Source organism: Calidris pugnax, unplaced genomic scaffold, assembly GCF_001431845.1.
Source record: "Calidris pugnax isolate Ruff unplaced genomic scaffold, ASM143184v1 scaffold27, whole genome shotgun sequence".
NCBI lineage: Eukaryota > Metazoa > Chordata > Aves > Charadriiformes > Scolopacidae > Calidris > Calidris pugnax.
Window position 1 is genome coordinate 632466 of NW_015090893.1, and position 27684 is coordinate 660149.

A 27684-nucleotide genomic window follows, 5' to 3' on the forward strand; every position below is an offset into this window, starting at 1 on the left:
CCCGCATCGGTACGCTTCGCCTGCCCCCTAGCGGCCGCGCCGCCGCCACGCACCCCGCCCGCAACCCTCCCGCAGCAACCGGGGGGCAACCCTGCCGGCTGCACACACACACACATACACAGACACACACATACACAGACACACACATACACAGACACACACATAAAAAGGGCACCCAAAAACAGCCCAGCGAGCGGGGACAGCCCCGATCCCACTGACACTCCAGCATCTGGCACAGGGATCGGTTTAATACGGCTATAAAAACTAGAGTGGGGGGGGAGGGAGGGGAGGAAAAACAACAAAAAAAAAAAAAAAAAAGAAAAAAAAAAGAGAAAAGTGAAAGCCCTAGCCAAAACTGCCTGGCACCGGGAGGTCAGCACACCGCCTTTGTTTCTATTTTACACCCAGAAGCGAAAAGAGGACGGAAAGGACACGTACCTGTACCTGAAAGCACAGCAGCAGGAAATGTAAACATCTGGAGAGGAGAAAAAAAAAAAAAAAAAACAACAAAAGATCAAATGATGCGGTAAAATGGTTAAAGTTGATTTTTTTTTTTAATTTTTTTTTTGCTTTGTTTTTGTTTGCGATTTTTTTTTTTAAAGGGCGCAGAGCGATGCTCTGCTTAGAAAAAAGGCTCGGGTCCCGATTCACCACCTGGTCGCAAGGAAAACGCAACCGGAGCCTCCGAAATGAAAGTTTTTAAAAATAATAGTAATAAAAAAAAATTACAAAAAAAATAATAATAAAAAAAAAAGATGCCATAATCCTTACAGGCAAGTGCAGGCTGAGAGCAGTGAATACATCGCTGGGCGAGGAGAGGGGGGAGGTCAGTGGCTTCGGGCTAGCGGAGTGCAGTCCCCCACCGCCGCCCTGACATGGGAGCGATCCCGCCGGCGAGCTCCGCTCCGCGCCGCCCCGCGCTGCTCCGCACCGCTCCGCGCCGCCGAGAAGTTGTGGTACCGCCCGCTTTGCCTCCTCCGAGTGACTCGCTTAGGCATCAGCTCTCCTCTCCCCCTGTCTCTCCTCCTCCTCCTCCTCTCCCTCTCTCTCCTCTCTCTCTCCGCCTTTGGGGGGGATGAAGGTGCTTATTGTCAGTAACTTCCGATCATCAGCGAGTGCCCCCCCGCCGCCCCCCCGAGGCGGAGAAAGCCTCTCCGCGCCCCGCTCCGCGCCCCGCGCTGCGGGCGGGCGGCATGGCGATGCGCGGGGCGATGCGCGGAGCGGGGGAGGCGGGACCCTGGGTGCGGGCAGCCCCCGCAAAAAAAAAAAAAAAAACAACAAAAGATCAAATGATGCGGTAAAATGGTTAAAGTTGATTTTTTTTTTTAATTTTTTTTTTGCTTTGTTTTTGTTTGCGATTTTTTTTTTTAAAGGGCGCAGAGCGATGCTCTGCTTAGAAAAAAGGCTCGGGTCCCGATTCACCACCTGGTCGCAAGGAAAACGCAACCGGAGCCTCCGAAATGAAAGTTTTTAAAAATAATAGTAATAAAAAAAAATTACAAAAAAAATAATAATAAAAAAAAAAGATGCCATAATCCTTACAGGCAAGTGCAGGCTGAGAGCAGTGAATACATCGCTGGGCGAGGAGAGGGGGGAGGTCAGTGGCTTCGGGCTAGCGGAGTGCAGTCCCCCACCGCCGCCCTGACATGGGAGCGATCCCGCCGGCGAGCTCCGCTCCGCGCCGCCCCGCGCTACACACACACCCGCCCTCAGGCCTTCGGGTTTGGGGTTATTTTTAAGAAAAAATAAAAAATTGACAGGGTGAGAGCGCGCCAGAACTCGCTGCCCATCCCTGAAAGCAAATTTCACCGAATTTCACTGAATTTTTAGAGTCTGCCCATCCCTGAAAGCAAATTTCACTGAATTTCACTGAATTTTTAGAGTTGGAAGGGACCATAGAGATCATCTAGTCCAACTCCCCTGCTGAAGCAGGACCACCCAGAGCTTGTCAGAGCATGTTACTCAGGACGGCATCCAGGTGGGGCTTGAAAACCTCCAGAGAAGGGGACTCCACACCCTCCCTGGGCAGCCTGTTCCAGGGCTCTGCCACCCTCACCATAAAGAAGTTTCTCCTCATATTCAAGTGGAACCTCTTATGTTCCAACTTGTGCCCGTTGCCCCTCGTCCTCTCACTGGGAACCACTGAAAAGAATCCATCTCCCTCCTCCTTCAACCCACCCTTGAGATACTCATAAGCATTGATAAGGTCTCCCCTCAGCCTTCTCTTCTCCAGACTAAAGAGTCCCAGCTCTCTCAGCCTTTCCTCATCAGGGAGATGCTCCAATCCTTGAATCATCTTTGTTGCCCTTCGCTGGACTCTTTCCAGCAGTTCCCAGTCCCTCTTGAACTGGGGAGCCCAGAACTGGACGCGGGATTCCAGTTGTGGCCTCCCCAGTGCAGAGCAGAGTGGGAGAATGACTTCCCTTGACCTGCTGGCCACACTCTTCCCCACACAGCCCAGGATTCGGGGTTTCTAGCAGACAAAACGCCAGGAACCATGAACCTCCCTGCACAGCAGAACTCTCCAAAGAGAGCCCAACATCAGTCAACACCTTATTAAGTGAGAACAGAACCACAGCTCAGAACTCTTGAGCTTCCCAAAGTTCTCCACCCCAGTAACAGCGGAGCCTTGGGCCCAGCTGCTCCCAGCCTGTGGGGACTGACACACTCCCTCCCCACCAGAGCCTTGGGCCCCGCTGCTCCCACAGTCCCCTGTGGGGACTGACACACTCCCTCCCCACCCCACTATGTTATCAGCCCCAAATCAAGCAGCATCTTTAATCCCTGGAGTTCATCCCTGGAGACCCCTCCAACACCACAGCACAGTGGTTTTCGGCCCAAAGTTTCAGGCCCAAGGGCACAGAAAACGTTAAGAAGTTTGAAAACAGTGACCCAAGCAAGTTCTCAATAAACTTCCAGCACTCATACATGCACGTGATACATCCAATATTCTCATTTATGCATCCACAAGTTAAAAATAAAATTCCAAACCGCTCTCAATTACCGACGCCACCAACGTCAGCGGCACCACACATCCCTGCCAAAGCTGGAGGCTCCTTCCAAGGATGGACAAGACCATCAGAGCTGCTTTCCCAAGCCCTGCAAGTGGAGCTCACAGAGATGCCCACACAGCAACCAGACAGAGAATTTGGGGACTCACAGCACAAGAGCATTTGAGATGTGAAAATCTCCAGTACATTCCCAGTCTTCACCAGTGTCTCTTTTCCCCAGAGCAGTTTGGGTGGGGAGGAACCCAGCCTACATCACGTTGTGCCCTCGGGCACTACTGAGTCACCCACAGGAAAGGCACCCCATGGTATGGGGACAAGCCCAGCGTTTCCAAATGCATCAGCCCATCACCCCACTAGGTCCAGTATCTGCCACCCAAGGAGACCCTGCTCAATGCTCATGGCAGTTCTGCAAAGCCAGAAGGCATTAATTCCTCCCTGACACTCATAGCTGCTCATCATCATTGGTGAGCACGAGCTTTGATCACTCCTTCTCAGCTTTCCTGATCACGAAACCTCAGCGCAATCAGAAAATTGGTCCAAACTGTCCCAGAAACAGCTCCTCATCCTCAGATGAAACCAACCTGCTCCACCATCCCATGTCACCTTCCTCTGTTCCCAGCCCGACTTACCCTTGCAGAAGCAGGATCCAGACGGAAAGTAGGTACCTGACACTTGGTCCCCCCATCCTTGCCGTGATGGCACCAAGCTGCTGCACCGTTACCATTAGGCTTTAGGTTCATCCTGCCAAGCCTCAAAGCTCACCCTTTCATACAGGTGACATTTTGTGCCAGTTGAAAGCACCACGTTGCCCTCCTTCCATGAGAGCAGAAAACACTCAGCAACTGTAATACAGAAGTCGGGATTTCTTGGTGAGGTTTTCAAACCCAAAGCATCCCACACATGACCTGCTCCCTCTCCCACACGAGCAGCCTTCAACACACCAAGTGCATCAGCTGCTTTAAGTTACCAATACACAGGCTGGCCTCGATGACCTCAGGGTCTTTAAGTAGGATGATGTTTTACACCTGTAGAGCCCAGTGATGCAAATGGGAATCTGAAGGGAAGCTCATGCTTTTCTACTGTGCCTTCATAAGACCGGTCTGATGTAGGAACACCATTGGTGATGCACTGGGGAAGGGATGGGAAGTGCCACAAGCACCCATCCCACCATTTTGGGGCTTTGCACAGTGGCAGCCCCATCACCCACCTCTGAGAAAAGGCTCCTTAGACAGCGACTGGTGACCTTGCCCAACACCCAAGCCAGCCCAGGGCTGCTGCGCTCAGGTGGAAGCAGCACAGGTAGGAAAGTAAATTGTGAAGCTGCCACTCATGTTTATAATTCCAATTTCCCCAACAGCAGGGAAAATCACAACAGCTACAGCAGAGCTGTGAGCTACACATGGAAAAACCCAGCACAGGTGATGCTGCCTCCCACTACCACATCCCAACTTTGGGTCCAGAAGGGATCTGCACAGAGAAAAAGGCACCTGGACACCTCCAACAGTGACAACCACCAGGGCAACACCTGGGGGAGGGTGTTTTAAAGAGGGCACATTGGATTTTTTCTTTTTTTTCAATTACGAAAACATTTCATTTGTGATCACAGGCAAGTTCTATATTTAAACTACATCCACGTTTTGTGCCTCGGTAATCTGGCAAAGCCCTTTCATCTTTAAAATCCCAATAGTTGCCTGGAGAATAATACCGATATTAAGTGAATCTCGCGCCATCAGCCTTGAAGAATGCAGCTGAGCACAGGAAATAGATGAGGCAGCTCACATGTATCTGGGTAAAAGCAGAAATATCACTTAGCTGCATGTTGTCATGAATATATATGTGTGTATGTATATATATATAATATAAAGAGCTCTGCAGCCATGCCTATTGCTCCACTGCTGAAGGCTGCTATTTGATCTGATTCCCAGCACAAACCCAGCCAGCACAGCCCGCTGGGAAACGAACACCTTTATTTTCAGGTGTTTATTTTTCTTAGGGCATACTCAGGGTGGGAAGGCCAGCGCAGCACGTTCCTAAGAGCTCACAATGTTTTATTAGAGTACGATGTGGGCCAGGCAGGGTCTCTGCACTGCAGGGCCACCCCTGGGATCTCCCAGGGTTACTGCCCCGCGCTCACCCATGCAGACGCCTGAATGAAGACTATGTCCTACAGCGCCTCGGTGGCTTATTGGATTAGTGACTGCTCTTCAGCAGCTCAAATCAAAGTCTGAGCAGCATGACCTTTTCACTTGCGGGGCTGCGAAGGTGCCCCCGGTGAAATGAGTTTCCCTTTGCCCTGCTCCAGTGGTTCAGATCGCCCAAGGAGCCGACGTTTCACAGAGCATGAAAAAAACCCCCTTCAATGGACCCGAGGACTTAGCAGCATGCTTGAGTGGGAAACCTCCCCACCCACTGGACGCCCCTTCGGCAGCAAAGGCTGGCGCAGGACGCGGCCCCGCTGCACCTGGCACGCCTTTAGATCCCAGATTTAAAGGAAAAAGAAAAAGCCCCAAAGCCCAGGCTGATGTTTTACAAAGACCAAGTTCAGCTCCACATCTCAGCCCTGCCATGAGCAAGCGAACCCATATACCATTCGCTCCCATCGCCTTCCGCATCTCCAGCCTTGGATCATTCCAATAAGCAAATGAGCTTATTTCAAGCAAAGCAAATAAGCATTTTCAACCAAAAATAAACTCAAGGAGGATTTCTACATCTTATACTCTCAATAAAGGGAAAGACAACTTCCAGAAGGGCCGCGGGGCATATTCTGTCCGTATCCAGTCGTCACACAAAAAGGCAACTCCATCCCAAGGTAAAAAGGGATGGAAAGGGATGGAAGAAGGGATTTTAGAAACACTTCTGCCACATAGCCTGGACAGGCAGGGAGGGAGGGAGGGAGGGGATGCTTTGCCATTAGTGCCATTTGACAGAAGAACCACCTCAAAACAACCCTGAGCCGATACCCAGGAGAACAGGACTTAAGCCTTAGCACCATGACATTCAGTCACAACCTTGCAGGTGGAACACGGTGAAGAGAAAGCAATCAGGACACAAAGCTCTGGGGTTTCTAAAGCCCTGGAAGAACAAAGCCATATAAATATCTAAAGATGAGAATTACCTGCAGAACTTTCATGCAAGTCATCAGCATGGCAGATGGCAGTATGGCCAACAGCCTCGCTGATACTCACACGTGGGAGAATAAGGGGAAGGCCATACAGAAGATTAACAAGCAAAAGTGTAATTTCTAAATGAAAATGCTTCCCCTGAGACAGAGCCCAGCAAGGAACCTTAGTATGGGGCAGATCAGAGCAGCCATGGTTGGTCCCCAGCACCTCACTTCACCACAGCGAGGTGCCCAGCTGGAAAGATGCTGGGAGCCAGTGCTCAGCTCCTGGAGCTCCCAGATTTCACTGCATACCAAAAGGCACAGGGAAGGCTCGCTTATCACTAAACTCCAGGCAGAATTTAGGTTGTAGCACACAGAAGTTTCTCCCTGGACATAAACCATGTGTGGAGGAACAAAAGCAACCCAAACCAGCTTTTACACTGGGAGTCAACCGAGCCCCGAGACAGACGAAGGGCCAGGGAGACCACCGCAGACCCCACGTGTGTCTGCAATGGCTCTGCTGCTTGCCTGGACTTCAAAAATGCATGGAAGCGTAGGAAATGAGCCAAAACACCCCAAAAAGGCGTAAAAGCAGAAACGCTGAATTCCCACACCAAGCGTTTGTAACACTAAATCAGAACACTTGTATCAGAGCCTTCCTACACTAAAAAAAGAACCCAAAATAGCACTTTTTGCTGCTGGGTGCCTTATGCTCATTGAGTTTTTAGCTTGTGACCATTGGACTGGGCTTTGTAAGCCCCCACAAATGGGATGCCACCCCAGAACACGGTAACTGCACCATGCCACACCAGCCAGTGGGGACAGCACCAGGAATCAGAGACATTAACCCCACAAATCCAGAAACACCAACCCCCTGCAGTGACCCAGGACCTGGGTGGGTTTGGGTCTTAGTCAAGAGACCTGAAGACTGACCCTATTGAGACACAGGTGTTGCACGACCCCATCATTTTACTATTTAATAGCTGCTGAGAAGCCCAGCTGGCAAGAGGTGAAGGTCTCTATCTGGAGCCTGGATAAACACAACACATCCATCCTTCAGCATTAAGGAGAAAATAGCTGTGAGGAATGATCAGAAGTTCCTTAATGGTGAGAGCAAGAGCTCACAGAAATGTATCAGCCCAGCTCTGCTGGAGTTTCCCCTGCCACGACCAAGGGAGGCCTCTTCTGGCCACCAAGAACTCCTGCCTTGGAGAATGAACATTAAAAAAAGCACCCAGTGCACACCAAATATAAACAAATATAAAATAACAGAATAATTGAGTAATATAAAATCAGGAAATACAAATAATAGGATATCAAGCATGGCAGCCTTTCACTCTGTAACATTAATAAGAGGGACAACAAACTGGGATGGCCCTCCATGGACTGGAAGGGAAGGGAGCTGGGCAGGGCAGAGGTGGCCAGGAAAGCCCAAAAGCCACCACCAGCCAGCCCAGCACTGCAGACTGGCCATCCTGACTCCAGAGACAGCAGGGGTGCTCCCCATGAACTTCTTCACCTGATGGCTCTTCTGGACTTCTTGGGAACAGAGGCAACATCTCTTCCATCTCTAGACTATACACATACTACCACCCTTACTCTGATGTGTACCATTACTTCATAAGAAAAAAAGCTAACAAAGCCTCTCATTCAGCAGCCAATGTTTCAGGGTTTGCAAAGGGTTTTCTCCACCGAAACACCTCCTGAATTTCAATAGAATTTGGCAACCGAGACCTCAGATTCCTCTGAAAGCTCCAGCAGACTCATTAAATAAATCTCAGTGCTTTATCAGCAGAGGAATGAGGAAAACGAAATCACAGAAAGTGATGGGCATCTCAAGCTAAAGGAGAGACAAGTGGACTAGTTCAATACGCTGTTCTCCTGGGGAGCCCACCTCTGGTGGCCTGGGCCCCTCAACCCATGCATGTCCCCACCCCATGTCCCTCAGCTTGGCCATCCCTACTCTGGTGTCCTGCACAGGAAGGATGCCCATGGGCTTTCCTTGGTCCCACCCTTGCTCACCCAGGAGCACTGCAGCTCTTCTCTGAAAGTGTGCAGCTTCTGAAGGCAGGCAAGAGCAGACAAACTTCTGCAGACAACCCTACACAAACCAGTGGGAAATTCCACTTTCCAGCCTTTGCACTGCATTAAATCCTAAGGCTTGGCTTCTTGGATTTATATTCCTCCATGGTTTCATTTTTCCCTAAAAAAAAAAATAAAATAAAATTGCAAGCTGTTAAGCTTCAAAACTTAATATTTCCTTAACTTGGAGCTTTTCAGCTCAACAGCTCTTAAACATAAACCTCTTTGACTGAAGTCTCCTGAATTAAGCTGTCTCCAACAAGTCACCATCTCAACCCTCGCCTGCAGAAGCCCCTTCTCTGGGATGACCCATCCCTTTCCACACCACCACTGTGGGCTCCTGCCCACTGCCCCTGCACCCCTCCGGGTGCTATCTCACAGGCAGGACCTCACACGGAGGCTGCATGACCACACGTGTTCCCACCACTGGCATGTGCCACCCCTGGGGCACCTCAGGGTTGATGCACACACAGCTGCAGGCACTGAAGAAATTGGACATGAAGGTCATGTGCTGGAACTCTCAATGCCCCCCATGACTGTCAAGTGATGGCACAACTCAATGAGCAACTTGGAGCAACTCAAGGTGGGCCTCGAGGCAGACATGGGGCAGCTCTTTCAGAAAACTATGCTGAAAACAAAGTATGTTTCTACTGATCCTTCTGAAAATGAGCTGTAGGTCACACCACACTTCAGAGCAAGAACTCAAGTGTAGCAGATGTGTGGGTCCATCTTGTCTGCCATTTACATAAAAAATTACCCAAACATGGCATTCTTCTGGAAAATCAATGTCACAGGTCAGCAAAGAGACATCTCTGGAGATAGCATTTTTGTGGGGCACGCATGAGCATCTCACAGCCCTACAAGCTGAATGCTCCATCCACTTTGAGCTGCAGTGGCAGGGCTGGGCTTCTACCACCAGCATTCTTTCAGCAAGCCTGAAATGAGGGCACCAGCCTCTGACATGCTCTCAAGGATGCTTCGCCAGGCAACATAGAAGGGGGAATGAATTCATGCAGGAGCACCACGTTTGCAAAGGTATTCAAGAGAGAGCAATAGGCAGAACAGACCAGAAGTGGAACCAGTAAGGATCAGAATTAAGACAGAGAAGCCTGAGGAGCAGCGATGGACCAAGTTAGCAAGGAGAAGGCTGTGGCAAGATGTAGAACTGGGGATGAGTTGGACAGGACTACCTAGAAGGAACAACCAGAAGCATCTCTCTTAGTTTGAGACGCCAAAAATAAACCAAAGATCCCCTAAATCTCCCTGTCCTTCTGTGGTGTCTGGAAGTCACAAGTGATGGATCCCCTTCATTATGGTGATTCCGCACCATGTTACTACCCTTAACTATTGGGGGGTGGGTGTGTCATTTAGTTAAAACCTATTTCCATGGGGAGAATTTGAAGAAAATGCTTAAAAGTACTGGAAAGAGTTAAAAGGGCAGGGAAGAGTGTCCTAAAGGCTAGAAGTAGCCTTAATACTAAACTGAAAGCTTTACCTATTAGCTGTAGTTGTCCACTGTTCCCAGTGTCCACACACATCCACTGACCTAAAGGGAACAGCTACATTCTTGGAAAAAACCCACAATTACAAGCTTTGGAACAAATGTAAGGAGTTAAAGGAAAAGTTACACAGACCAGGCACAGATAAAGGTGGCTACAGCAGTGAAACACAGAGTACCTCAAGAAGCTACAGTATGCCTTCAACTCTCCCTGCAGGTATTTCTCATTAAAAAAAAAAAATCAATTAAAAAACCTGAGGCTTAATTCGAAAACAGCTTTGAAAATTTATAACCTCATTCAAGAGGAACTAATTTTCCCCTAACTACCAAAAACTAAGTTAACAGAACTGGTTTGGGCTCAGCAGGCTTGCAAGCCCCAGCAATTAGTCGAAGGGATCTTGAGTAAGACTGCAGGACCCTTCTAACAAAATAACCTTCAGTTTGAAAAAAAGACTGTTTCTAGCACCAGCATAAACCAAACACTAAGTCTAAGATGAACCCAGGTGCATCAATTCTGTTTTGAGTGGCCTAATTATGTTCCCTCCTTTCCCCTCAAGTATGCTGGTTCCCATTCCCTGGGCTGCTCTGACCTCTGGAAGTGGCAGGCACTGTGGTGGGTCCTCTTCTGAGCTTCCCACTGAGGGTCCTCTTTTTCCCATTCTCACTTTTGACCCTCAACTACTTTTTCCTCTTTTTTTTAAATTCATTACTCTCATTCTTTGTTTCGTCCCAATTAGGGAGAGCTGGTAAAAGCGGTAGAAGGGGAAAAGAAAGTTTCTGAAGAAAGCAAGGAGCAGAGCAAAAGTCATCCCCATACACCTGACCACAGGCCATGCATGAATACGATTAGAAGAGTCACCGTAATTAACACAATATATTTCATCAATTTGGTCCAAATAAGGTATGGCTTAAAATCCACTTGCATAAGACAACCCAACAGACAAACAACAAAAAGCTGATCCAACACAACCCAGAATTGCTCCCCAAAGTGTAAATGTAGATAAAAAACAACCAGCAAGTGGACAGTAGGGGATTCCCTCTGCTGTTGGCAAGAGGAAGGACCAGCCAGGCCCTTTCAGACACACCTGAAAGCCCTGAACCCCCTTTCTCCCGTGCCCACAATCACACAAGCTCAGCTCTCCTCGTTCAGATTACGAGAGCCAGGACTCTGACAAAGCAACCCTTAATAAATACCAGATCACAAAACCTCCAAACCTCACTCAACACAACCAACTGCGCTCGCTGCTGCTTGCCAGGACCTACTGACAAGGCCAGGGAAGAAAGGCGCTCCATCTAACGCTTCGCTCCAAACCACCCAACCCATTTGCAGCTTTTTCGATGACATTTCCTCAGTAGGATCCAGTCCTTAATTCCTCTTTGGGGAAACAGAAAGAGGAGTAAGTCATCTATGTTCTTGTTCCACAGGGAAAGAGAAAAGGAAAAGCTGGGAGAGTCTGGCTGCTAGTCCATAATGGCACTTTGGAAGGAGACAGGACATAGCTTGGGGTATCTGGGCAAGATTTCTAGAGGAGAGGACAAGTGAGCATGTTCCAGCATGAACTTAGCCCCTGAGGGACTGTCTGGGTGGCAAGAAGCCCAGAACCACCACCCATCCTGGCCCTGTTTTCCATTACCTCAGCCCACACACGCTCCCTCCCACCCTCCTGCCAGCCATGCTTGGGCCGTTCCTCTCCGAAAGCTGAACCTGAGCACAGGCAACCTACCAGAGCCCCATACCCACCACAACACTTGGGTTTGACACACTGTTCTGGAAACCCAGTTTGATCCACAGGGGCAAACAGAACCCTGAGGCAGACCTAATGCGGCCACAAACACTTTTCTTGAACACCTCAAGGAATAAGACACAGACCAAGATCTCCTGAAGCTGGAGAAGGCTGATCTACTGCAGGGACAGTATCCTATTATCACCTCCTCTGAAATCAGACAACCAGAAACACCGGAGACTTGGAGGCAAAATAGATCTGCATGAAGCAGCCAACACTGCAGCAAGAGGACAGTGCTGCTGCACACCCTGCCTGCTCCCCGAAAGGCTCCATGGCCTTCCCCATGTCCTCTCCTGGGGAACACCAACCCACACCTCCTCATTGTAAGGAATCAAACACCCACAGGAGGAAGCAAAGCATGGGAAAAGCAAGGAACAGAAGGGTCTTCCAACAGGAAACAAAGCAAGGGGAGAAATTCATGGAGGAAAGAGAGAGGACAGCTACCTGGAGAGGTGTTTTATCACCCTGTAAGGGAAGGAGAATCATTTTCCCATGGTAGAACCTGTATTTCCATCAATACACTTGATTATGTACCTCCACGTTCTCAAATAAGTCATCTTCAAGGACCAGGACCACACAACCCTCAACAGAAATATCAAAACGTTACGCTTTGTTGTAATCATGCCATTACCATGGTAAAAAACATTGTGTCACCTCTGCAGAAAGTCAAGAACAGTACTTCAACAACCCATGTCTGCTATTTGGGGTCTCTCTTCAACAGGTATTTTCACATCTGAGCTTAACTAATATGTTTGCATTCAGCCTTTGAGACTGCGCTCAAAGAACTTGAAGAAGTCCAAGAACTGGTAGCTGCCTGTGGACATCCCAGCAGATACAGCTGCTTGGCCCAGCAGCCCCACGGAGCAATGGGGTGGTCATTCCCAACAGGAGAAGAGTGTGTGGAGCAGGAAGGGGGGAGCTCTGCTGCTGGGAGGGATGGTGCAGACATCCACACAGCCCGGAGCAGGGCAGGGGACAGCCACACTGACCCCTGCTCACAGCCAGAGCTGCGAACTGTCAGAAAACAGAGCAAGGAAGGCAACCAAAGTTATCATTTTTATGCTCTGCGCCCCACGGCCCCGCTTCCCCCAGTGACCTATAGGCACACAACACCCTGCCTTTTCTTACCAGTTTAATACTCTGCATATTTTATTGGCCGGGTAGTCTCACTGAAATTACTGTACAATTTTCACTTGTTTCAGCCAAAATTGAGGGCAATTTTGCTTAAATAAGCCTGTCTGTGCCATTAGCTCTATTTCACCAGGGAAATTTGCTCTCACTTGTGCATATGACATCATCTGTTGACATAACCCCACCGAAACAGGCATTTCAAACCCTTATATTCTGCCATTTCACATGCTGCAATTATTCTCAAGCTTAAATGAATTTTTGACACTAAACCTGCACTGTGTTTTGCTTCTCTACCATGCACTTTGCTTGGCTCTGTTTTTCCAAAACTGAAATATTTGCTTCTGGAGACTTGTATTGATTTCCATTATGCCCATAATCTCAACTATAGAAACTAAGGTCTTTATACTAGCAAACCTTATAAAAGTATTTCCAGTGACAGTTTTAGAAATCAAGTTATACATTCTGCTTCTGAAGCAACTTGGGGAAAAAAAAAGAATATCCAGTAAAAATTAAAAGACCCCATGCCCAATTAGCACAACACCAAGGTTTTTACCATGTCCTGTGAAGGTAACTGCTGTAGAAGCTCAGCTGCTCAAGTTGGGAAAAAAACCTTAACCTGGCAAAGCCTGCTTTAATGCCCTTCTGCTCTCAAATAAGATTTTTCTGCTGTGAAAAACAGAAACCAGTTGCATTAATTGTCACACATAGCATAGGATTAAATCAGTTTAATAGTTACCATACAACTGCTTAAATGTTTAAAGTATTCTTTCTGTCTTCATACCATTACTGCAGTTACTACACACAGACACAGCATTCAAGCATTTGAAATGATACAGCATTTAGACAAGAGCTTTGAGGAAGAGTTCAGTGCCAGGCATGATATCCACGTTTTCCCTCCCCATCATCTGAAAGAGCCCTTATACCTTGCCATTTCTACTTCGTATGACAACCAATGGTCCAAAAATTTGTTTTAACTCAGCCTCTTAGTCTCATTCATGTGCAACAATCAGAAAAAAACCCCAAGGAATCGTGATAGGACCACCTGCCCCCTCTGAGCTTTTGGGATTTGCTGGAGATTAGCTCCTCATCATTCCCAGGAATGTATCCACTGGCACTGATCTCCCTCGGTGAGCTCTCCAGGCACACCCTTCAGCGTTCAAGCGAATTCTCTTCCCCACAAAACCCTCACAGGAGTCATTAGGCGAGACTGTAGCCCCTCAGAAGGAACAGCACAGCCAGCAATTCCCAAATCAAAAGTATTACATTTTACAAGCGGAGTCACAAGCCCTACAAACTCAGTTGTTAGAGAGAAACCATAAACCAAAGAGCAGTGAAGCAGGTCAGAAATCGAGATGCAGGAAAGGCTGTTTTAGGCAATTATATAATTAGTGGTCACTTCCAGACAAGAATAAAGCCCTGCTTACCACTTAAATCTTCTCACCAATCATCTGCTCCGTAGCTGTAAAGCTCATGGAATTGGGACTAAAGTTGACAACATAAATGAAACTATCTGATGTGTATTTGGTAAAGAGAAGCAGCTAAAAAACATAGCAGTAGCTCCTATAAGAACTTTAAAACCCCATTATCTTCCGGGTTCAGTATGCAGACTTACCCCCAACCCATAGAAAAAAGAAACGATAGTACTTTATTAAAATACTAAATTTTATTTTTTTTCCACGTACATTTAGTCTCCCCACCATTTCCATTTGTCTGACCACCACCACCACCATGCCTTATCAAAACATTCCATACATACTTAAAATGAAGCTGAGGGTGGAGTCCCGTCTTTAAAAACTAAACAGGCATTTTGGACAACACATTCTTGGCAAGGTAATCTGGATGACATTTATCAGACATGGTAGGGAAAGCTCTTTCAGCATTTGTAAAAAGGACAGCCAAATAATGGTTACAGAAGTAAGACTGCAGATTTTAATGAACTGTTTAAACTGTTTTCTTTTCTTACAGAGTCTGTCTCCACTGCCAGAGAGCTTGAATGACCTGGAAGTGTACACAAAAAGTTAGAAATTGAAATCCATTTTTTTTCTAATTATTTCCAGTTTACTATCTCCACTTACTCCACAAAATATTGACATTAAATTACAACAACAAAGAAAAAAACCAAAACATTTCTTTCAGACAAAATCAAATTAAAAGCAAGACATTAGATCCTTCTGCTAGAAGACTTATTCACTGTAAGTCACAATAGTAAGAATTCAGTGAAGGTAAGCAAGAGGATGGGTGTGGACCAGCTAGGCAAATATTGGCTGAACTCTGCCTACCCTGGCTAATGTCAGACCAACTCCAGTAGCTGAGGCTAACTGCTTTTAAACATTCTTTCAAGAACCTATCAATTTGTCTATCAGACAAGTTTACTCTGAACCACTGAAGGAAGCAGGAAAGCATAAGGAATTCTGTCACTGGAAGAAAGTTTTAACTTACAGGAATTTTGATAGGGAAATCTAAGACACATTTTAGCTTAGTCTACATCGAGTAATAACTAATTCAGAAACTCGCTTCCTGATACCACCTTTTGGCTTGCCCTCTTGTAAGAGTTCAGTTGATTTTGGGAGAAAATGTAGCATGAAAGCCATAATCTCAATCGCAAAACAGTTCCCCCTCCCAGACACCCTCCCCAACAAAAGGCTGAACAGCAGACTGGCCTAGGTGGCCAAATTCAGCAGCAAGGAAAACCACAGCTCATTTCCTTAGCCAATATGGTGCCAAAAGGAAAATTCTGTGGGTTTAGTAAGCAAGAGATAATTTACCAACCATATAAAAGCTGGAAAAATGTAATAAAATATTAGCTTTCCCATCTTAGCCAACTAAACCCTTAAAACCGTTCCCATTTATTTAATTTGAAGTATTGTTCGTGGTTTGTAACCCTTTGAAACAGTCCCAAGCTTGTAAAGATTAAGAAGTGGAAAAGAATCTCTAAGTCAGGTTATAAAAGTTTTTGGACCTTATCAAGTTCCAATAAATTCAGTTACCTTCTGGTCCTCCGTCCTGAAGCAATTCTTAACATAGTTGGCAAATTTGGGTTCCAGCTTCGGAAGGGAAGAACCCTATGTTGAAAAAAAGCAAGCTTTAGTGTATGCAGGTCATTTAACAACTCCAATAAATAACTTAATAAGCTTGAACCCTTAGCAATACACATAGAACTTTACTGAACTTAACTTGCAACATCCCAAACCAATCTGTTTTTAAACTATTTTTAAAAGTTTGCTTCCCTACAGTATGCAGGTATTTTTTACAGAAGTGCCTACATACCAAAATGGCTGTACAAGCATCTTTGCTCATGCTCAAAAACACAACCACAAGCACTCACCACTTAAGACAACCTTGTTTGCAGTCAACATTCTGCTATTCAGATACTAGAACTCATTCCACATTTATGGATTTTTACTGCAGCATGCACCTTGAGACATTACTATCCTTCAGAGCTAAGTTTTTGACTTCAGCTCTCTATAGCAAAAATTTAACTGCTCTCCCACCTATCCTTTAAAACTCACTCTAGTACATTAAATCTAGGAATTTTAAGAGCTGTTCTAGAGATGTTTGCTTCAATCTCTTAAATTGGATCTGTACATACTCAATTATACAAAGTGGATTCAGTAATTAATGGATCTAGGTTTATCTTCGCATCTTTTATCTCCAGGCAAAATAATACAGCACACTATTTTAAGATACACTGATTTACTTTCACATGTTCCATGAGTAATATTTTTCTCATTTTTCAGGTACATCAGTTGAAATGTACCTAGCCAATTATGAGAGTACACTTAGCTGCTACTTGGCACATTGCAGAAAACAGCAATTTCAAAAGAAACAAAGCTACATTAGGAGTATTTGAAACTGCAACAGTGCTACCAGAAAGCTTGGCTTTGAACAATGTCTTGCCCCTGGATTCTGTCAAGCAGTGTTGCTTTTCTATCAGCTTGTTGCCATCTCCTTACTACACAATACAGCAGCTCCCCTTTTTAAAGCTTGTAACTTGCTGCTAGGAGTGCTATTGTATATGGCAACACACAAACCTTTTGCCTTACTCAGGTATGCTCTAGCACCATCTTGGCAAACATTACATTAAGGTGTCTGCTATTGCTCCTCCATATTTGTGCTTACATAACATTTTGCAGTAAAAATTATTCAGCAACAGTATATTCTAAAGCTGCCTGCCAGTTACCTGGTCTGCACGCTCCCCTCCACAGGGACATCTCTCTACTGTGAGCAGCTCAGCCATTTCTGCTGACTCTGCCAAAAGTTGACTGTGGCTCCTCTGAGTCATGCAAAAAACCCCAGCCTAGCACCCACTAGACCCAAGAGGTCAGTCTGACCTAGGACAATCACACCATCCATCACTCGTGGATGAGCACGTGGATTTTGTTCACAGTTTAGTGATATGCATTTCAGTCCTGATCACAACTTGTCATTGCCCACCCTGTGTCCACTCTATATTTACACACTTATTGCCTTATTCTGCATTCCTGGGACAAAACTGCCTCAAAACATCAAGAATCTAAGCAGAAGACGTTCCTAATTCTTTAGATGACTAGAGAAAAGTTTATCATCTCAGACCAAACTAAAAAAACCCAAAATTCTTCATAGCACCTAGATAAGCATAGGCTTTAGCCAAAAATAAGTCTCCAAGAAAGAATCTAGTTCAGTCACATTATTATTATCTACAAGCACACTCCCGAGATAGAAAAGTAAAACCAGAACTGGCATCATCTAGATATCCTCATGTAGTGAGGACATGATGATGGCATTATCTAGATGTCATGTCCTCACTACCACCTATTCTGTAGTAAAGGTGTGGACTGAATCTGCACCCCAGCTAGCAGAAGTTTCCAAACTTAGCTAAGGGGCAAAAAATTGCTATAATCAGCTACACTTTTACCCAGGCATTCTAACTAAACCACCATTTTCTTTTTTATATTTAAATACCAGCAAAGAATACTACTCATATGCATAACCATGAATTGCTAGTCAAAGCTGACAGCAACCAAAAGCTGAGTGACTCCTGTGTCACCTTCGAAGACGAAGCATCCACTGCTGAGACACTCAATTAACCTCAGATCTTTATGTCAGAAAGCAAATGCTTCCAGGTCTTCGTTGAGTCCTTAATGCATCTCACAAGCAGCTATCTCCCCCTTCTGGAAGTTACACAGCATTACAAGCAACTGCATATCTGGGTTGGATCCTGCTTTAATACCAAGTAATGCCAAGCTTTACTCCAGTTGCCTACCAAAATGTGTACACCAGTTAGAACTATTTTAACTGACACAGTTCACTAAGAAATGCCAAATTACTATTAATGACTACTGCAAGAGTACAAAAACAAAGAGTTTGTTTCTCACAAGTAGAGAGATTCTTTTTGGCCCAAGTGAATTTCTGCATTCTGTGAGCTTCAACAGCAACACGCTCTGGCAACAGCACAGCAATCAGTGATATGGAACCATTTCTGAAATTCCAAAAACTCACCTTATCTACGGATGCTTGCATTTTTGCTTTAATCTCCTCTAACGACAGAGGGACTTTAGGTGTTTTTGGAGTTAGAGATTTATCCTTCTTGGAATCTGGAGTCTGAAAATTATTAATTTTTGTTAGGAACTTGCACATACATAAAGCTGCTTTGTATACAACAGCAAATTTACTAAAAACAAGAACACTAAAACCTACTGTAGAATTTATACAGAATTATACAACAGCAAGTTTATTAAAAACAAGAATACTAAAACCTACTGTAGAATTTATACAGAATAAAAGAGCTACTGCATAGATACTTCACATAGTTTCCAAAAAGTCATGTAAGTTAGATCTTATTTAACACATTCCTGAGACAAGGAAAAGAACATTTAAGTTTGAAGTTACTATAGTTACTGATATGTTAGTATTTCATGTATCTATACATAAAGAAGCTGCATAGGAAAGCCTGACAACTAGATCAAATAGATACTTCACATAGTTTTCAAAAAGTCACAGAAGTTAGATCTTATTTAACACATTCCTGAGACAAGGAAAAGAACATTTAAGTTTGAAGTTACTATAGTTACTGATATGTTAGTATTTCATGTATCTATACATAAAGAAGCTGCATAGGAAAGCCTGACAACTACAACACAACTCAACAAGCAAAGTCTTAGTTCTCAAATGGATCAGTGAGACTTCCTTATTGGCAGCAGACTCCTGCTATACTGCAGCATAGTTGGCACTCATCCCCTTGTACAAGCAGCTACACAAAAAAACACTTGTATAGTACCCCCAGCACGCTTCATACTAAGAGTCAAAAACCTAACTTAACAGTTAGTACACTACTTAAAGTTACTGCTGAGCAAGAAAATTAGCTTCCACACTAGAACAAGCATTTGTATTCACTCACTTTTGATTTAGATGCTGGTGTGGACGGCTTAGAGTCTTTTCCATTTTGCTTTGCTTTCTGCATATTTTTTCCTGAAACAGGAACAGGCTGAAAAGAAAACAATTAAGTTCGTTTGCCATGAAAATGAAAAACAAACAAAAAAAATCGTCCAAACACAACCATTACCTCTTGCTTGGCATTAAAAAAAATATTAAATAGGCTGTGTGTGAGCAATACTAAGCATTTCTTTTACTCATTTGTATTCACTCACTTTTGATTTAGATGCTGGTGTGGACGGCTTAGAGTCTTTTCCATTTTGCTTTGCTTTCTGCATATTTTTTCCTGAAACAGGAACAGGCTGAAAAGAAAACAATTAAGTTCGTTTGCCATGAAAATGAAAAACAAACAAAAAAAATCGTCCAAACACAACCATTACCTCTTGCTTGGCATTAAAAAAAATATTAAATAGGCTGTGTGTGAGCAATACCATATGTACATTTAAGAATCAGATTCTTACATTCCTGTATAAATCAAGGGACCATTTTGTTCAATCACACTAGATTTGATCAGATAAAGACAATCTGACCTGCCAATTTCCTGCTATCAGGCCTTAAATTATTGTGCACTATCACCTATAGAAATTCATTAGGACGGAGCAGCATATAGTGAAGTAAAACATTAAACATTTGTTTCTAAACAGCACATACGTAAATACAAATTCAAGCCAAATTACCTAAGTTAAAAAAAATGACTACCTTCTACCTCTGCAGTTGCCAAGTTGTCTTATATTTTATTTTACCACCAGATGGCACTAAAGGGCTGATGTGATTTCACATCCAAGCATCCGGCTGCCTGAAGTGAACCCTCTCCAATGGGCTCCCACATTTAGATCCTGATTTTATTCCAAGTTAGGTTGCTAAAGAGACCTTTTTTCACAACACGCAGAACTGACAACCCACGTCTTCGAGCAGGATTTTGCTTGCTGTACGCTACACGAGATCACACCAGTCTTACAACTGTACATATGCATACATATGCTGGTAAGAACCCAGCCACACCTCTGCAATGTGGACTGGATGCGTGTTCACACTGTGTTCAGTTCACACTGAAGCATTCCAATGTCCTATTATAATTTCTTTATACAGACTAAGCTAAATCAAAAGCATCCTATTCACACATTCTGAATAGCTGTGCTTAAATTCATTGATTTAAGGCACTACCTGCCCTATTGCTGTCACCCCTTGTACCGCTATCTAGCCCTTTATAAAACAGAATATTGTGCCAAGAGGGCACTTCAATTAAGCTTCTGCATTACAATAAATGCAGATTTCAAACCTAAGCAGCTCTCTCACTTATGAAAACAGAGCTTCCCCTTGCTTCTGCTTCAGGGGTCTTCGTGTGAATCCTCAAAGATGACTTAAAATTAGGACAGTTAATTAATACCTATAAAGAGGTGTTAGCACTTGCTCTGAATAAACTCAGATGCAGGTATTAAGTCCATCTGATGTTATCACTCACTTCCTCTCAAGTTCATTAAACAGGCTGTTCAATCTTTCACAGGTGAAAAAGGTATACAATGTGTGTGTATACATCACTTACCTTCTTCATTGGCGTTTTCATTTCTTCCTCATCATCATCTAAGTCATCCTCATCCCTACAATTAGAAAGGTCACCACAACTCAAGATTCATACCCACAGCTTTAGCCACATTAGGAATTAGTCTTCTCCCTCCCAGTAAAATGTTTTACTCATGAAGGAAACCAGCCATCTTCCCAAGTCTACCTTATACCTTATTTTAACACATGGCAAGGTGTTAGGCGAAATACTCTAAAGTTCACTAAAGTTAAAGCAGTTAAATGTCCTCCCTTCTGCTTTAATACTGAAGACACACACCTTAGGATTTCCACTACTATTAAAAAGAAATTCTACATTTGTTAGAAGTTAATGAGTAACATGAAACTAAATTTTATAACCCAGTATGTCATATCTGCATAGCACTAATTTAGATTGCACTGCAGAGATAAACTCGAGGTAATTATGCCTTTTTTGTAGCCAAGATAAAGTAGCTCCTTCACTTAACATCCAGTTATGTCTGCAAGTTTACCCTGTATTTCAGAACACATCAAAACAAGAATACGTACTCATCATCATCCTCATCATCTTCATCGTCATCCTCATCATCATCTGCTAATTTTGCTTTTTTCTGAAAAAAATATCACATATGCTGTCAATACCACCTTAATAAACAACAGTTTTGATTCAAAACGATCTGTGGGATAATGACAAGGCTCTCTTTCATCGATTTAAAATCAACAAGTTACAGTTGACAAGTCAAAAGCTACTGACAGATTTACAGCACACCCTGAGCATGTGTGAACCTTTCCCTCCACACTACAGAGCTTCAACAGCATTTAAACACTTGCAGTACTCTGATGATTAATTATACTAGAATCTGCACCCACTCAGCTACTGTAGTGGACAAAGCTCCCACATAAAAGTAGCCTTCATGTTAGTCCCTCCAGCAAAGCTTTGGAAACTACCTGTACTTAACTACACTTCTGTAATTTAGTATTTGTCAAGACTCAAGCACAAAATAATCCTTCCCCACAGATGTCAACAGACCACATATTAAGTAAATCATCACAAGCCATCTAACTGCTTAGTCCTAGAGGCAGCATTAACATCTAACCCCCAAAAAATCTGCAGGAAAGCTGACAAAGTATATATGTACCTGTGGTGTTTTAGCTCCTCCTCCACTCGCTGGTCTCTTTGCTGAAGTGTTCACAATTTTTGTATCATCCTCCTCGTCGTCTGATTCTGGTTCTTCCTCTAATGCTGATAAAATGATGGCAATGTGTAAAAAATCCACCTCATTTAACAATATTTAAAACAAGATTGCTAGTAAGAAGCAAACAGAAAAGTATCAGCCACACCTGAACAGAAAAGGTCTTGCTGAGGTGTGCTGAAATGAAGGACCAGTGTAACCACTGAGATCAGAAACTTTTCCCGGAAGGAAGCTTCTTAGGATCAGTGTAACCACTGAGATCAGAAACTTTTCCAGTAGACTGTACGCACATACTACCACACTGACATCCAAAATGAGTGAATACCCATCCAGGCACTGGCCTGCAATACTCCTTACAGAAAAGAAGCCATAGAAAGTGAAGAATGAGATTTTCTTCATTTCTAAGGAGACTCGTTTGATAAAACTTCCAAGACAAAGATCAGTCTCAAACAATTCTACAAAGGAGAAGACTAGTCATGGCTTTGTAGTGTAAACTCAAAGCTATTTCATGGGCAGTCTTCTCACTCCCAACTGATAAGCAGTTGATAAGCTTTCTGCTGTGAGACACTAACACCAGGAACCTAACATCCATTTTTAAAATGAGAAATGAGAACTCTGCAAGGCTGACAAACTCCCCTTACCCATACAAAACAAGAGGCAAGAAAAGGTCTGCAAGCATTTCTCTGAACTCCTTTGACCTATGGGCACCTCACGCCTTCAAGTACAGCGAATTAAAGATTCAGAGGGTTAGTGTTAGAGAAAATACTGCTTGAGATACCAGATACATCATTAAAGTCCTGTGGGTGTTGACAGGTAGCAAGATCACAGATGAGTAACCAGAGTAGCACATACCTACAAGATGTTGACCGCTGACGTAAACAGGCCCTGAACCACATTTCAACCTCAAGACCACCGGCGGCGTGATCTCGAAGCCACCTAATGAAACCTAAGGAAAAAAAGAATTGTTATTTATTCAAATTTTCAAGGCAAAGCGTGCTTAACAAGCAATCCATTCAAATAAAATCAAGAGCACCAACATCTGTAGACTCCAAAACTAATACAGTTATTTCAAGTTTCCACTCGACAGAATATTCCAGAGGTGTTTAGAGTCAAATCAGGGTCAATAAGCTTCAAGAGGTTTTACTACAACACTCTCATTGCTTATTGTAATTTAAACACAATTTCCCAAGCCAGACCAATCCACAAATCTGTTACTACTCCTCTTGGCAGCAATAGCAATTTGAGCTTTCTCCATCACACCTGCCCCCAGCATTGTGCAATTTCACTTATACAACACAGATTCAAATTACATTCAAGATGGCAGGAACAACAACGAGGGTGCCCATTACTGAAGAATGGGTAGCAGTCACCTTTAAAATCTCCTAAGAGCTTGGGACCTGCAGAAAAACTAGATTTTTCTCATCCCAGGCTCAAAGAAAGCAATATAGGCTATAGATTCCATCTGCTTAGAGACGACATGCATAATTACTATCACTTCTTTAAAAACCTGTGTAATTTGAACAAACCTATAATCTCCAGATGACCAGAGTAAATCTACCAGGCCAAAAAGAAAACCCTTCATATTTAGCTTGTATTGGCTACAGTTGCCACTTATGTAATTTGAACAAGCCTATAATCTCCACATGACCAGAGTCAATCTACCAGGCCAAAAAGAAAATCCTTCATATTTAGCTTGTATTGGCTACACATGCCACTTGTCTGAACCCACCCACCACTACGCAATTGCCCTAAAATTCAGTCAACTAAAACCTTTCCCAAGTTGTCTTCTTCACCCAAGACCCAATTTATAGCAGTTTTCCAAGTTCCTGTACTTACCGTAGGCCGCAATTGCCCTAAAATTCAGTCAACTAAAACCTTTCCCAAGTTGTCTTCTTCACCCAAGACCCAATTTATAGCAGTTTTCCAAGTTCCTGTACTTACCGTAGGCTGCACTGACATTTTCAGAGATGCCAGGGCTACTTTAACGGGGTTGCCTTCATAGTCCAATGCTTCTGCTTCTACAACATGTAATTCGTCTTTGGCTCCAGGCCCTAAAGTAACCTGTGAAGTAAAGAACAGCGCACATTGAGCATCATCCCAAATATTGCCACACTACACACTTTTTACTTGAAGTTCAATGAGGATTTCTTTTTAACAACTGCTGAGATACTGTCAATTTATGCATATGCCTCCTGCGTTAATTGACCAAAGCCTGAGAGCTGCTGACCCAGAGTCATTTCAAAAACCAAGTGCCTGGATTCCTTACACCGAGTAGAAGTCTGGCACTTTCTAAAGATTCAAAAATCATAGCTGCAGGGAGGGCAAATGAGTGACAGACATGGGACAGGCCTGAAATTCCAGTTCTCTGAACCTCTAGCAACTGAGTCAGGATTACCATCCAAGAGATGTGAAAATCAAGAATCCAAGTACTACAATTATTCCAAAGACACGTGAACAAGGCTCTCTGTTTCCTTTGCCAATGCCCATAAAGAGAAAGCTTTCCACCCTCCATGGAACATGTGGGTGTAAACACTTCAGGCAGAGGCATACAACCCAAATTTCCATTCTGCAAGAAGCTGGGTTTTAGGCAGGCTATAATGAGCCAGACCAGATGTATCAGTTTGATAACCAGGATATAGTATTCACTACTCCTGGTAAGTTTTGTTACTGTGAGTTTAAGGAGGTGAATTTGCTGCTCTGACATCACCTCTCAAAGGGGTTAGCAGCAGCACTGAATGATTCAGCTGGTGCATAATTTTAAGAGCATTTAAGAGCATGCCCTTCATCCCCAGTTACTCCTGTCATGTGCACCAGTTCAAGCAAGCCTGCAGCACTTAATTTATTTACTGAGTATCTGGAAAGTATCCACTCATGTGCTTTAATTTCTACACTGAAGGCAGGCACACTGGCAATAAATAGGTAATGAAGCTGTGACCATCCCTTTTTATGTTCTCAGCTATCATTAAAGATACCTACAGAAACTCTCATGCCACTTTCTACCTCTACATGCATCAATCCTCCTCCCTTTTCACTTTTATCCTTTTCTCTCTCCACTTCTTTCTGTACCTCATACCCAAGTCCATCACCACATTTGCATCTTAACCAACAGAGATCAGTCAATCTTTATACATCTAGCCTTTTATCAGGTGCACACATCAGCCACCAGGTATTTGTGACCTTCCTCTCTCTGCTTGCCAAGGCATTTTCTGTTTGCATTATGTCTAACAAGCCTCTCAGACATTTCCAGTTTGTCATTTGTATTTCAACTCCCCTTTCTCCTGCCTCTCATCTTTTGTCTTTAAAAATGCAGGTTATTGAATTAGACTTTTTCCCCCACAATCCCCAAAACTAAGTACTGTTATGCATCCATCCAGTCTACTTCATCCCCCCTGAAGAGTGCACAGCATCAGAAGATGCTACACCTAATTTTCCAAAAATGGGATCCTTGGATAGAGCCCTACAACTCAAGTATCACTCAGTGACTAACTTCATTCTGCATGACAAACATTCAGATATAAGAAAAATCTGCATGAATCTGTCCTATACATACTTTACTGTTATATTCTTTCCTGAAAAGAAAGTCTAATTAAGAACAAATTAGTAATTGTCAAGTCCAGGCTGCAGTTTTCATAATGTGCAAGGACTGGAGACATATGATTCACAAAGCTGTAATGCCTATAGGAAATTGTCTAAGTACTACTGTGAATAGGTTTGGAGAGCATTATTATGCAAATCTCCTATAGGAAGCAATTCTGCTGTAGGAAGTAATCCACAATTATAACTCTTATGTTTCCAGGTATCATGAAGGAATCTTTTTATTTAAATAAACACAGTAATAATCCATAAAGAGATGCTACAACTCTTTAATTACTTTCCTGTGAAGTTGTGACATATTATCTTTTTGCTAACCAAAAGTAACATGCTCAGCCCAAAACAAAAGCCTTGAAATACTGTGTCTTGCTTGCTGTGGCAGCAGAAAGATTCAAGGACATGAGATGCTACAACTCTTTAATTACTTTCCTGTGAAGTTGTGACATATTATCTTTTTGCTAACCAAAAGTAACATGCTCAGCCCAAAACAAAAGCCTTGAAATACTGTGTCTTGCTTGCTGTGGCAGCAGAAAGATTCAAGGACATATTTAAGTACTCTCAGTGTACAGATCCTGATTTCCAGGAGTATCCTGCTCAAAGAGTCTGTTAGATAAGTTATCTGAATGAAAGACAGCATATCCCAGCTACATCCTCAGAGAGGGCAACACTAAGGACAATAAATCAAAACATTACCCCTCCCCTATTTAGAATTTCTTTTGAGCTGCTTCTGGGAAAAAAAGGCACTTGAATTATGTTTGGGAATATATGGAAAAGCTTTCCAAAACTAAGTTTCTAATAAAATCTACTGAAAGGTACCGATACATGAATCTTATATCCTCCTCCCCCCCACTCTCCTGTAGCATCTGAACTATTGCATTAGAGACATCAGCATGTATATTCTGGCCTTAAGTTCCATTTAGTGTATCTTTACTTTCGTTCTCAAACTTTTCTAGATTTGTATTGCTTGCTATAAACAACACCAAAACCAGTAGCTATGTTATTTTACAATAGAGAAACTATGTCCAGTGACATGGTATGCCCCACACTGAGCAAGGCCTTATTATTTAATAGAGTCAGATAAAAGCACTTACCACTAAAGAAAAAAAAAGTTTAGGGAGTCAAGAGGGAAAGGATGCCATCCAGAGGGACCTGGCCAGGCTGCAGAAGTGGGCCTTTGCAAACCTCATGAAGCTCAACCAAACAAATACAGGTTGGGCAGAGAATGGCTGGAGAGCAGCCCTGAGAAGGACTTGGGAGTGTTCATGGATGAGAAGCTCAACACAAGCCAGCAATGCATGCTGGCAGCTCAGAAAGCCAACTGCATCCTGGGCTGCATCAAAAGAAGTGTGGCCAGCAGAATGAGTGGAGGGGATTGTGCCCCTCTGCTCTGGTGAGACCCCACCTGGAGTACTGAGTCTTTAATACAGGAAGGACACAGACCTGTTGGAATGGGTTGGAGGGCCACAAAAATGATCCCAGGGCTGGAGCATCTCTCCTATGAAAACAGGCTGAAAGAGCTGGGGCTGTTCAGTCTGGAGAATGCTCTGGGGAGACCTTTTAACAGCCTTTCAGCACCTGAAGGGGGCTACAGTAGAGATGGGGAGGGACTCTTCACCAGGGAGTGTAGCAATAGGATGAGGGAGAATGGTTTTAAACTAAAAGAGAGAAGATTTAGATTAGATACTAGGAACAAACTCTTTACTGTGAGGGTGGAGAGACATTGGCCCAGGTGGCCCAGAGAAGCTGTGGATGTCCCAACCCTGGAGGTGATCAAGGCCAGGCTGGATGGAGCTTGGACCAACCTGGCTTATTTGAACTCAATGATCTTTAAGGTCCCTTCCAACTCTAACCGTACTATGCTTCTACGCTAAAAAAAAAAACTTCGCACAACACTACTTAAAAATTAAAACTTAAAAATGAAACAATACTTGCCGTTCTTAGAGACAACTGATGCTCGTTTTCTTCATCATCTACTTTGAATTGATACTCCTTATCTGCTTTAAGTTCACAGCCTACAAAAAGACCGTTCAATTATAAGCACGCTGTTAATTTTTTTTTTCTTTTTTTACGTTTACAATTTACACAGAGAAGCAACAGCACCGCGGGCACACGGGAGAAACACGTGGGGCGGGGAAACCCCCGGCCGAGCCCGCGGCCTACCGCCGACCGCGCAGCAGCTCCTCGCCTGCTCCTCTCAAACCCATCCGCCACCAGCCCATCCACCTCCAGCCTTCTCCGCGCTGCCCGGGGGAGGGGAAATGCCCAGCTTCGGCGGCCGGGCCTCCCCCCGGGGCCCAAGCCTGCCCCGACCCGCCCACCCCCCCCCCCCCTGCTCCGCCCCCCC

The 27684-nt window shown here is 44.1% G+C and overlaps 2 protein-coding genes across 2 annotated transcripts in view; both read right to left on the reverse strand.

Annotated features, from left to right (window-relative positions):
• FGF18 (fibroblast growth factor 18) overlaps window positions 1-1057 on the reverse strand; it is an 86644-nt gene extending 85587 nt beyond the window's left edge. The window contains exons 1-2 of the mRNA XM_014947837.1: window positions 772-1057; window positions 439-475 (exon numbers count right to left, since the gene is read on the reverse strand). Of these exons, the coding sequence (XP_014803323.1) occupies window positions 439-475; window positions 772-803 (69 nt within the window). The 5' untranslated portion in view covers window positions 804-1057. The remainder of the gene's footprint in view (window positions 1-438; window positions 476-771) is intronic.
• A 13193-nt stretch (window positions 1058-14250) lies between these two features.
• Window positions 14251-27684, reverse strand: part of NPM1 (nucleophosmin (nucleolar phosphoprotein B23, numatrin)) — a 13754-nt gene continuing 320 nt past the window's right edge. The window contains exons 2-11 of the mRNA XM_014948253.1: window positions 27273-27352; window positions 23691-23810; window positions 22602-22695; window positions 21696-21799; window positions 21106-21167; window positions 20564-20618; window positions 19236-19322; window positions 18088-18189; window positions 15597-15671; window positions 14251-14607 (exon numbers count right to left, since the gene is read on the reverse strand). Coding sequence (XP_014803739.1) covers window positions 14569-14607; window positions 15597-15671; window positions 18088-18189; window positions 19236-19322; window positions 20564-20618; window positions 21106-21167; window positions 21696-21799; window positions 22602-22695; window positions 23691-23810; window positions 27273-27352 — 818 coding nt within the window. The 3' untranslated portion in view covers window positions 14251-14568. The remainder of the gene's footprint in view (window positions 14608-15596; window positions 15672-18087; window positions 18190-19235; window positions 19323-20563; window positions 20619-21105; window positions 21168-21695; window positions 21800-22601; window positions 22696-23690; window positions 23811-27272; window positions 27353-27684) is intronic.